The sequence below is a fragment of the Tamandua tetradactyla genome, chromosome 12 (assembly GCF_023851605.1).
Source record: "Tamandua tetradactyla isolate mTamTet1 chromosome 12, mTamTet1.pri, whole genome shotgun sequence".
Classification (NCBI taxonomy): Eukaryota; Metazoa; Chordata; class Mammalia; order Pilosa; family Myrmecophagidae; genus Tamandua; species Tamandua tetradactyla.
In genome coordinates this window covers 54538671-54551638 of record NC_135338.1, presented here as the reverse complement: position 1 = coordinate 54551638, position 12968 = coordinate 54538671, and the positions used below count along the sequence as shown (strand labels likewise).

Here is a 12968-nt window from a genome sequence, read left to right as displayed (position 1 = left end):
GCTTCCCTATTTACTAAGTATCATTTCATAAATACCCTATTCTCATATTAAATTCATCTTTAATGACCTCAGTGCCTTAACTTTTAGTTTGTTTCTCTTGCTTTGCTTTCCCTGAATGGTCAGTAGTAAGTGATCTGTAAAAAATCATTAAATGCACTAAAAACATTACTAAATGGAATTTTTCACATAAAGTGAAAAAAAAATCCCTTTTCATTCCAATAATTTTATTCATCCAGTGGTGGGCTTTGCGGGCATATTGGTCTTTCTTTAAAACAGATTAAACTTGTAACTGGTATATTCCTCATAAAGAAAAATTATCTTAATTAAATGCCTAAGAAAAATGAACTGCAGAAAAGCTGAAATTTACTTTATAATTCATGAAAACAATATTAATGTTATAGTTGTCTATAAAGAGTATGAATTTTCCATTTTATGCCCCCATGCCTATAATATTTTCTCTAAGGCATGACAATTAAAACACTTAGTTCTGAAGTCTAGCCTATAAAATATCATTTTATGTACTAACATTGACATTTAACATGTGAAGAGGTTTAACTTCATTACTTCTATAAGGAAAAATGTAAGTATTTTTATGATCATGGAGGCAGAAAGAGTCCATCCATAACTTTGAGTCCATCATAATCTGTTTATAAACTCTGAAGTATAATTCAATTTTATGCATTTAGATGATTTGAAACCAGGCAGGATCAGGATCTGCTTTTCCAGACTTATCTCCTATTTCTCCACAACAAATATGCAACGTTCTCCACCTCAAATGCTCAACATTCATCCATGGACTACTCATGGATCTCAGGATGTAGCCAACATTTTTTCACCTTTGTGTTTTGCTCATGATGCTCTCTTCACCTTGCATAGTGGTTCACCAAAACCCCCACCCTCCACAATTTTATCCTATGGATTCTGGTCCCCAGAAACCATTCTTATTGCATAAGTGCCCACACTCCTCTCAGCAATTGGTTGTGGTCTTTGGAGTCTGTGAATAAGAGGGAAGATGGGAGGGAGACAGGAAAGAATGAAGGAAGAATTTCTTTAACTCTTTCAAACTCTCATACAGCAAGTAACTATAATGCACAGACAACTTTTCACTTATTCATTTTCTTTATGTCCTCCACCAGAACACAGGCTCCTTGAAGATGGGCTATGTCTCACCCATTTTTATATCCCTTGCAGAATATGTAGCAGAGTCTAGCATATAATAGATGCTTATTATTAATAAATGTCTGTTTAATTGGACTGAATTCAAATAAATATTTGAGACTTTTTTATATAAGAGAAAAACCCAAAGTTTCAAAACAGCAAGGAAATGGCTAGGGAAATAGGGAACACTAGTCTGTATAAATGGACTTATTGACCCCTATGTCAAACGAACAAATGACAGTTTAGTAGAGGAGTCAATGACTCTTCTATAAACTTACTCTGCATTTGGTCCAGAGAAACTAAAGATCAAACACTATAAATGTGGTTCCATTATGAAGGTAGTTCTAACTTTCCTGCCACACTGATCTTCCTAGTTCATTCACTCAACTTAAAATTTTGTTCATAGTTGTTTTGTTGTGTGTGCATGTGATTACAGCCATAGGACTGTAGAGCTGGGTCCCATGACTAACTCCACACCACATATGCTTCCCATCTCTGCCTCTGCCTCTTCCTATCCCATGTGTGATCATGGTATGTTGATATCTTATCTGCCAGTAAAGACCTAGCTGAAAATCCACCTGTCCACAAGACCATCCCTGATGCCTCCAATTGGTTGAAAGTTCTCCTCTAGTTGCATTTGATGTGAACCATCCTGTGATACTCTTTTTCATTTTAGATGAGAGTAATATTCCAACCTCATTTCCTTTACTTGACTATAAGCATGCTGAGAATATAAAAGTTTTCTGATTAATCTTTGTATTCTTCATCTTTCCTAGCTTAGCAGGAGCATAATAAATGTCTGTAGAATAAAAATTGTCATTCTTCCAAAAAATAATTTCAGATCAGAGCTTTCCTATAAAAGTGAAGGTATCCTTTAATATATTTGATCTTAATGATTGCTAGGAATCTTACAGGTTAATGAAGAAGTAAACTGTAAAAGGACAAATGTATGATTTCCTATATAAAATATCTAGAAGATGTAAATTCATCACAGAGACAGAAAGTAGATTATAGTTTACCAGAGGCCTAGGGGTAGAGGATGGTGGATAAGAAGTTATTGCCTAATGGGTACAGCGCTTCTGTTGGAGATGATGAAAAGGTAGTTTTGGTAATGAATGGTACTAATGATAGCACAATATTGTGAGTGTAATTAATACCAATGAATGGTATGCTTGAAAGTAGTTAAAATGGGAAATTTTGTGTTGTATATATATTACTGCAATAAAAAAATTAAGTGAATTATAACCCATCAGTAGAATTAAAAACATTAAGTATAAAGAGAAGTGATTTGGAATTCTAGGCTGGGACACTCAGAGGGAGAAAGGAAAGGCTAACATGAGAGCATTCTACCAACACTAACATTGAGCATCTACTCTTGTTGATACAAATTCAGATCAAGGAATCTCGAGATTTCTCTGCAGGTTGGACTTAGGAGTGCCCAAGCTCCATGAGGGTTTGGGATGGCTCTGGACCAATCTGGGTGTCCTAACTGGGAAAGTCCTTTGGTCTGGACTCTCACGTGCTTATGCCACCCGGTAACAGACCCGAATGCTCAGGTCAACTCCATAACCCACTGGTATCCTCATGTACCACAGGAGAGGAATATCTGAGCAACAGTTTATCAAGAAGTTTCCATAGTGGGAAGGAAACGGCTCAAACCTTCAATACTCAAGTATCATTTCCCTCCCTGACTAGTCAATTATAGATAACCCTGAGCAAGTTACCTAGGCAGAATTACCTAATTCCTCAGTACCACAGTTTTTGTGTCTGCATATAAAGTGAAGAAAATACTTTAAATTTATCCAGAATTGTCGTGAAATTGAAATGAAACACTTTGTATATAAGTACTTTCTGTAGGTAAAGAGGTATCATATATATATATGGAATGTTATTATTATTATTATATACCTACTATTGTTTATTTATCCCATGTATAAAGGAACAAGATATCTTTAAGCAACCTGTGTTCACATGGGGTTGATAATATTTGCTCAGTATTATGCTGATATAACACACCATAATTGTTATATTATATACTCAGTTACTCTTCAACAAGTGTTCTGGATGTCCAAAGACAAAGAATTCCGAGTTCCTATAGCATCAGTGAAAATACACCTTGTATTAATTATAATTACACAAATTTCAGATTAGCAGGTGAAAAGGTTTACATCTCAACATTTAGGATTTCAGATTAGAAGGTGAAAAGATTTTACATCTCATCATTTAGGATTAAATGAAGGCGCTGAGCTTCTACTAGCATTTATCATGTGTGCCTTCAGAAGGAACCAGGACATCTAGGTTTGAGACCCAGATCAATTACCAAAAAGCTAATGAAACTTGTTCCTTTCCAGGAACCTGAATTTCCTCTTCTGTAAAATTAGAATATTGATGTAGCTTTAACGTTTCAGCTATAAAATCCTATGAGTTTTGTTTATAGGCCTTTTATTTGCTTCATAAAAATCACAGAAGAAAGCAGCTTCTTTTAGACTTACAAAGTATATTTTCTATAGAAATGCATTTCTCTTGCAAGATTTGCTGTGGGTGATGTGCAAAGGCTAAGATCAGAAAGTTATATGTTGTAAATCCAATGCCAAAAACTTCAGCCTAAAGGGCAATTAAGATTTTAAGTCATGCTGCATAATTAAAAGGCGTCTGCTTTATTTCAGGCCTAATCAATAATAGGTCTTACACAGAAGAGCTCATTATTTGCACTAAACAAAAGTATGATCATTAAGTGTCATTAAGTTCTTCAGTTTCCATTTAATTACTCTTTTAAACCTTCTCACACAATCGTATGATTATCTGGGCATGTCTTTGCTTCCAAGTTTAAACACTGAATGTCTAATAAATAATGCAAAAACAGAAAACTAGCCTGAAATTGCTTTATAAACTGGGCCAGCTGTTTCCAAATGTAAGCAAGCTTTGCTGATTTGGGTGCCATGTAAATTATCTTTCCAGAAGTTTTAGATTCATATTTAAAGTAAAGCAATCTGCCCTTTCCATCTGGTCATCTTTGAGGGGATAATTAGATGCTTGAAGGCTTTTCTTAACTTCAAAAATGGATATATGTGTTTTCCAAAAAGATGTGAGAGGACTCCTTTGGTTGGATTGCTAAAATGGATTAATAAGAGACTAGCTTTTCAAATAAACCTTGGGAAAAAAAGGCAAGATGAGGTAAATTAAAGATAATTTATGAAATTGCATACAATCTCAAAAAGGCCTAACTAGAGGGGCTCTGGATGGATTTCATATTTCTGGAAGCTCAACATTAGAAGTTCTTTTTTTGTTTTATGCTGGTTTTTTTTTTGCATGGGCAGGCACCAGGAATCGAACCTGGGTGTCTGAATTAGCAGGCAAGAACTCTGCCTGCTGAGCCACTGTGGCCCGCCCTGAAGTTCTCATTTTTATTCTTGTTTTCTTAATCTAGTACAGCAGAGGACCAAATGATGTGTAAAACAAGGTAGAGGGACTCTGCCAGGTGTTTTTTATTCTTTGTCTCTTGTTAATTATAAAGAAGAAAATATACCTTGACCAACATCTGCTATCTCTGTTCATTCATGCTCTTTGGTGTTTTCTCTCTTCTCCTCTCCATCCCTAACTCCCTCTTTCCAGCATCCTTTTTATAACAAAAACACATGGTCTTGAAAGTTTCCTTACTTGCCCTTTAACTCTCAGGATACTTCATTATAAATTGGAACATTTCATGAAACCTCAAACAATTATTATGCTGTACCATGCTGAATATGATCCTACAATCCTTTCAGTAATGGAAATCTTGCTTTCTCTTAGAGACAGAAATGCATGTATAGTCGCAAAGAATTAGGAATGGCTAAGGGGATGAGTGGATGACAGTGGTTCAAATGTATAACCTTTAAAAATGATGAAATGTATGTTTTTTGTAGAGCAGATATATATGAGCATACATATTTATATGTGTAAATACACATACAAATATAAGTACTATAGATAGTTCTAGTCATACTGACTCTCTGGGGAAAGGTGTACAATTGGTTAATGATGCTTCTTACTGGACCAAAAGTTAACTAGGCCAAAAGAAATCTGTCAATACTGAAATGGAAAAAATTGCTAGTTCAGGGAATCAAACACTTGAATATCAGGGGTAAGACCCTTTTGAGCTGTGAAAAGCCTAAGAATATCACTCTGGTCCAGCTAGAGACACCTCATTTTTTACCTTGTCCACCTCTGATAGATACTTGAACACAGCCCTTCAACGTCAGAAGTACCCACCTGGTGTCTGTTCGGGGGTTCCACCGAGAGCTGGAGCAGACTGCTCATGCCTGGTCAACCTCACAGCTTAAAAATCAACAACAACTCTATTTAAATAAGCATTAAAGACAACTTGAGTCTAGAAAATACACTCAGTGCTAATTGCATTGGGTAGGGGCAAGTTTATTTTTCCTATTTGTAATTAATATCAAATAAAAAATTTTTATTTCACCGAAGTTTTGTAGTTTTATTTGAACCTCAAGAAGAACTTTAGACTTTCCTTCAATTCATAATCTTCAAAATTGTCATGTGACTCAACTAACAAGAAAGCAGCAATAAATAAACTGGTCAATTAGGTTATAAAATAGGTGGAAAATTCATGTAAAAACTAATTTATTTAACCTAGGTATTGCTTTCTAGGATCTGATTCAATTTCACCTGGGGCCAAGTGCTGCTGCAGGTTATTCTTATATAACCATCTTTAATTATCTTCGCTCCCTGAAAAGCTAGGTTACTGATTGCTTAAAGGACTTTCACTAACTCTTTCAAAGTTAAAAATACCCTAGTTCCATATTTTGTCATAAAATAGAGAAAATGTAATAAATCAAATCATATTTACGATTAAAATGGTTATGTTACATAAGGCTCTCTTCTACTGAATGCCAATGAAAAAGTAAACATTTCAGCTTCTGATAGGATAAGAAATACATTTATGGTGTTATTTTATTAATTTCACAGCAGTTATTTAAAGATTAAGTCATTTAATAACTTTCACAAGTTACTAATATATTTAAACACACTCATTATGTAATATGATTTAATTACAAATCTTTATTTGCCATTCATGAGCCATAGCTAATTAGAGTTTACCTATTCATTTGTTAATTTGAGGAAAATTTTGTTCTCTTTAAAACAATATAAAGAAAGACCTTTAGAAAACAAGTATATGGTCTTTATTTTTTTAACAGGTGATGAAGCGTTTTAGTTATAATTTATCAGGTGAAGTTGGTCAGGAATTCACCTTCTCCTATGTCTGATTTTTCTTTTTCAAAAGCAGCCATTATTACTAGTTTGTGTGAGGACTGTCAGGCTGCTTCTATCATGCATGAAAAGAAAATGTATTCTAAATTTCAACTATTCCTCTTAAGCTATCATGGCTCCCACTGTGAAAATCTTATTCAAGAAGCTCTTAAGTTACAAGGTTGGTGATGGAAAACTTCATCTTCTAGGACTTAGAAGCAAATATGTTTTCTAATGTTTATGTCAAGTGTCAATGAATTTGCTGCCTTCTGTATTTGAAAGGATCTATTGCTTAGAAAAATCCACCCATAACATTTACACCCCTAAGGAATTTGAAAGACAGACCTGCTGAAACAACTCAGTTTGCTAAATATGCTACTCTCTATGACATTCAACGAGACAAGGCAGCCTCAGGAAGACATTAAACAGAGTGAATGGAAGGATGGAATTAGATACTCAACGAATTTTGGAGGTTAAGGTTTCAGGGAGGGACAGTGCCCTCTTTGACTCTGCAGGCCCTTTCACGCTGTCCCTCAATGAGCGCACACTCTTCTGGCGATTCCTTGCGAAACGAGCCCTCTTGATCTTCCACAAGGCTGTGTCACTGAGATTAGCAACATTGGTCCTTACAGCAGTGATAGCTTTGCAAGAGAAATTAAAGAGATTACAATTTTCCTTAACTAGATATGCAATATAGCTAGTTTGAAACAACCCATCTCTGTATATTTTTAATATTAAAATATGTCTTTCATGGGTACCTGAGTCATTCATCTCCCTCTGTGGTGAGTCACATAAGAAATAATGGCTATTGCCTATCATGACTGTTGCATATCACTTTTCTCTTTAGACCTTAAGACTGAAGTGTCTAATTTTATCACTGGAAGAACAGTTTAACGACCGAAACATTTTCCCTGTCTATTTAGAGCTGCAGGTAACTGAAGCAATGAGAAGCAAGCAAAACTGGGTTTGCAAGGTACAAATATATCTCAAAAAATTGCTCAAGGGCACCATGAACATGATGATTGTATAGTATTTTAGATACACACAGTCACAAATGGTCATCATGAGTGCTCAAGGAAATAAAGGTTCTAATTTTGATGTCAGATTATAGTTAAATTGATGGGTTATTTCAGAAGATATTCACTATACTTTTCATGAACACAAAGGGAAGGTGTCTCCCAAATTAGGGATTGAATCATGTACTCCATAAAAGAAATGTTCTTAATCTCAATCTACATTTCTGTGGGTGTAAATGAATTTGTAAATAGGACCGTTAGATGATTAGTTAGGGGTAGCCAAACTGAATTGGGCAAGAGGGTCTTAATCTGTATTCCTGGAGCTCTTATAAAGAGAGGGAATTTCAGATGCAGTCAGAGAAGCCAGAAGTCAGAGAAAGCCACAGGAGGAGACCAAAGACATCACCATGTGAAAGAAGACTGCCAGCACCAGAATGCTACCAACTCTGGGAGCAAGTTTGGCTTTGCTGACATCTTGATACTGGACTTCTAACATCCAAACTGTGAGCCAATAAAGTCTTGTTCTTTAAGCCAACCCAGTGTATGGTATTTGTCATAGCAGCTCTGACAAACTAAGACACTGTATAAAGGGAAATTAAAATACATTCAAGGTGTCATATATCTAGAAAATATAAGAACAGAAACTGTGACTGTTTAAAGCAATTTCTTTGTTTTACTTACTTGTAGGAAAAGGGAATTCTTTGTTGCAATCCAAATGTAGCTGAGCTTCCAAAGAAAGTGTCTCAAATCGATTGACAAAGAACTCCCAGCTCAAAGCAGGAATATCTTGCTTAAGAAAATGCAAGAGTAGAAGTTTGCTCAATATTGTAGGTCGGTCTTTAACCACAGTATCAAACTGGAAGTCAAGACAAAGACACAGACCCTGGGGAAGAGAGAAAATCAGGTATAAACATCTAAGTTACTTCAAAGCAAAGACAATGAAAAAAAGGTAGCAATCCTTGCTTATAATGTGGAACAACCCATACAAAATTATAAAACTTGCAAAGTTTGGCAGAAAAAAATATTTAGAAGAGGAGCTTCTCCTAATTGTAGCATATCCATCGAATTTCTGTTCAGAAAGCTGAACTGAATGTTTGTTACTGATTTTCTAATGTGTTAAATAATAACCACTTAATCCAAATATCCTCAAACCAATGTTTCTTTTTTATGTCTATAATTTCCATTATGCGAAGCATACTATCAAAGCTACATTTTAGAAAATGTAAGAATAAAGTCTTGAAATCCCCTTTAAATCCTAAATTCTATGATTCTAAACAAAATTAAAGTCTTCTTTTCTTCCTGAAATACGAGTAGAATCTTAAAATCAAAGTTAGACTGGATTGAGCATCCATTTCCCTAGTATATGAGTCTACCATTCCCCCTTTTCTTAACTGAATGAAAGAAAACCCTATAATTCATCTGACCTTCCCATTCATTCATTCACTTTCATCCAACAACCACCTGCTATGTTCTAGGCCCTGAGCAGGGGCAGGACTTACAAATAACTAGTCTTATTAAGACCAACAAAGAAGGCCTGTGCAAAAGACAATTGAGAATTCTACAAGGAGGATGTGGGTCCACAGGCAGCATAACCCTACAATAATTTTTACATATTCTGCAAAATTTTCCCTTTCCTTTTGGTGTTAAAAACAGGAAAAAAGTCTTACACTACTAGATTGGGAGGCAGTTATATATACACAGAGAGAAAGAAAAGAACATGAACTTTATTATAAGACAGTACTGAGTCTGCACTGACACTTACTAACTGTATGACTGAAAATTTACCTAACCTTTATAACCCTCAGCTTCTCTATCTGTAAAATGGGAATATCCAAAGGTTATTGTGAGGACTAAATGAAATAATGCATGAGACACTTTTCATATACTGCCCTGGCTGGCCTCAGCCTCTGAACCTCAGTAACAACGTATCCAACAGATTTTCCCTCCAGACTAGAGTTAGTAAAAACTTCCTGCTATTGCTAATATTTGGGTCCTCCAGTCTTTTCAGCTCTTCCTTCACCTGTATAAACAATTAAATTACTTCTATTTAAAAAAAAATCCCTTGAGAGATGGGAAAAAATACATGGAATTATTAAACCTTACCACTGGGGAAACCCCAGATACTGTACCAAACATTAGGGATACCCAAATAAATAGCCAAGCCCTTGATCTTGAGGCTTGCTTTTGTGAAGCTTATGTATGTACTGGAGAAGTTTCGCCTATCTATAGGTATGCCTAAGAGTCACCTGCGGAGGACCTCTTTTGTTGTTCAGATGTGGCCTTTCTCTCTCTAAGCCCAACTCTGCAAGTGAAACCATTGCCTTACCCGCTACGTGGGACATGACTTCCAGGGAAGAAAGTTTCCCTGACGGTGTGGGAGATGACTCCCAGGGATGAGCCTGGCCCTGGCACCATGAGATCAACAATGCCATCCTGACACAAGGGATGAAAAGAAGTGTAACAAATAAGATAACAGTGGCTGAGCGAGTTCAAGTAGAGTCAAGTAGCTACATTGGAGGTCACTCTTATGCATGCTTCAGTTAGACATTGCTACCTATCATAATTTGCCAAATTCCAACCAAAAGCATTTCAACTAATCCTAAAGAATACCTAGGGGCAGTGTGATGGTGGCTCAGTGGCAGAATTCTCACCTACCATGCCGGAGACCCGGGTTCGATTCCTAGTGTCTATTCATGAAAAAAGAAAAGAAAAAGAAAGAAAGAATACCTAGGGCATTACACAAAGTTCTACAAAGGTTCCATGCACAAGGGTAGCTTCCCAGAAAACTATGACCTCCAGGTGGGTCCCTAGACCAGATAAGTCCTGAAACACAGAGGGGCCAGTCCTACCAGAACCTCAGCTACTTCCATCCCCCATCCCATATTATCCACAGCCCCTTCCAACATGAAAAAGTTAGAATGGTAATAGCCCAAATACCCCTAAAGACTGGGAGAAAGATCAAAAGTGATGGTGGAGTTATACAAAGAAGGTCAGGTTTAACAAATGAGTATGAGTGCTGAATCACTATATTGATATTTCTTTTAGTCTCCAGTATCTTAAGAGCTGCTAGAAACAAAAATCTAAAATTGTGGAATTGTAACCCATACCAAACTTCAAAATATGTGTTACAACTAATTGTTGTGATGTACTTTGAAATTTCTTGCTTTTATGTATATGTGTTACTTAAAGAGAAGGAGGAATATAAGAGAAGATAGGATTTAACAAATGAGTATGAGTGCCGAATCATTATATTGATATTTCTGTTGGTCTTCAATGTCTTGGAGCAGTTAGAAGAAAAAACAAAAGATCATGAAACTGTAACCCATACCAAACTTTAAAATCTGCTCTATAACTACTTGTTAAAATGTACTTGGAAATTTATTGCTTTTTTGTATATATGTTATATTCCACAATAAAAAAATTAAAAAAAGAGAAAATATATGTACTGCCCTGGCAACACAGTACCTATTAATAAATGTTAGTTCTTATCATTAATAATAATAATAGTAATGTAATAAAGCATGTGTCATTATGGAAAAACAGTAGATCAGGACTTTGGAGACCTACTGTTCTTTATTTCCCCACTAATTTATTTTGAGTCCTTTGATAAGTTACATTATCTCTCTGAGGCATTGCTTCTTCAACCATAAAATAAAGGGGCCAAATAAGACAAACATACAGCCCTCTCCAGGTCTCATACTTCATGTTTCTTTGACTTTAATCTGTGGTGTTTCATTTTAGGGGCATATTTACCTTCTCAAGTTTTGCTTTGATTAATATTATAATTCCTCTGAATTCTCTGACTATCCAGCCTCTCATGACAGGGGCTGGAAGCCTAGGAGCCAACTAAATGGCATAAGATAAACCAGTCTCATTAAAAAATCTGCTAAAAAAAGCTTTCATTTATACAAAAGTGATGTCAGCATATGGACAAGGACTAAAAAGAAAATAGCAACAAATAAAAACAGATGATCTGCTAAGAAGGTGTGGTACTAGGTCTGCTTTTCCCAACTGAAAATTTCCACTGTCATAGTCGTCATCAGCATCAGCATCACAATAATTTGTGTGTGTGTGTGTGTGTGTGTGCGTGTGTGTGAGACAAAACCCTGAATGGCTCATTAGTGCTGACACAGGCCACCCACAGAGCAAAGGACATGCTTCTGAGGGACATCACCTGCAATGCTGGCCTCTTTATAGTATCAAGCAAGAGGCCAGCTCTGGTGGCCACAGCTGGATTGACGTCCTCCACGGCGGTCAGGAAGCAGCAGAAGGCATGGGCCAGCGAGTACTTCAGCAGGTGGTTTTTGGTGACTGAGTGAATATCCAGAAATCTACAAATTACAGCCACTTTTTCCACTGCAATTTAAAGTACAGGGGATAGAAAAAAATTGACATTTATTTAGCTACTCTGAGAATTGAAACACCAGGTAAAAAAGTTAACACTGACCACACCCCCACGTGTTATTTTAAATACCAAAAGAAAATTAGAATGTCATCTTCTCAAATGTTCCTGTTCACCTGCATGGTAAATACCATTTCCACTCAGTACACTTTTCTGCCAGGCAGCCTTGATTTCTTTTAATGGTCTTTCCCTTTGTTTAAATCAACTTTCAGCTAAATCTTAAACTATTCAAATGCCTCTCTGCTCATTTATTGTGGCCCTTCCTAGAAGCTATGCAAACCACCGAGCGAGGTAGACAGTGCTCATCAGCTCTGGTATAGACTCGGGGCCCCAACTCCACCCTTAGCGTCATGATGTGAAATGGCAGGGCCAAACAGACTCTTGCTGGGGTTATGGAAACATATGTATTTCTTCTATGAAATAGATGTGCCCTTCTTTGACAGATTTCTAATTATTTTACAAACCTATGTTAAGCATAACAGTGATAATAAACATAAACAATGGAGTGCCATGTGAAATGAAAACATTTCAGTATTTTGCTTACGCTGTCCCAATAGCCTGGAATATTCTCTTCTTTTAAATGCTTATTGACATTCTACCATCCTTGAAAAATCTGCTGAAATTCTACCTGTTCTGTAAAGCCCACTGTGACCTCCTAAAGTAACCTTCCATCCCAAGAACTCCTGTAAAAATACTATTTATTTACCTATGATTTATTCACGTATGATTCATTTACATACTATTCATTTACACACCATTTGTTTACAAATGGCATTTGAGTGTTAACATATAGTTATATGAAATATCTTTTGTGGTCTTGAATTATATTTATACCTCTTATAGTTTCTTAACTTCATCAACTAAATTAGGAGACTCTTGGGAGCAGGAATCTGCTCTTATATGTCTTTTTATTGCTTCCATAGTGCCTAGGGCATCCGTTGATACCCTTATTTTAAAATATAGATTAAGCACTTAAGAAACTACCCTAGGCACTTGGAGGGGAGGTGGAAGTAAATGAAAAGATTAATTATCCACAGGTCTTGATTTCAAAAACTCAGTTGACTAAAAGATATGAGATATGTACAACTATACCTGTAATGTAATAATATAAAAAGATGCAAATGCCATTAATAAGGTATAAATAA

General features: G+C 36.0%; 1 protein-coding gene across 1 annotated transcript in view; it reads right to left on the bottom strand.

Annotated features, from left to right (window-relative positions):
* UNC79 (unc-79 subunit of NALCN channel complex) overlaps window positions 1–12968 on the bottom strand; it is a 244941-nt gene that overhangs the window by 131967 nt on the left and 100006 nt on the right. Inside the window, exons 23-26 of the mRNA XM_077123417.1 lie at window positions 11596–11777; window positions 8103–8304; window positions 6867–7046; window positions 5407–5472 (exon numbers count right to left, since the gene is read on the bottom strand). Coding sequence (XP_076979532.1) covers window positions 5407–5472; window positions 6867–7046; window positions 8103–8304; window positions 11596–11777 — 630 coding nt within the window. The remainder of the gene's footprint in view (window positions 1–5406; window positions 5473–6866; window positions 7047–8102; window positions 8305–11595; window positions 11778–12968) is intronic.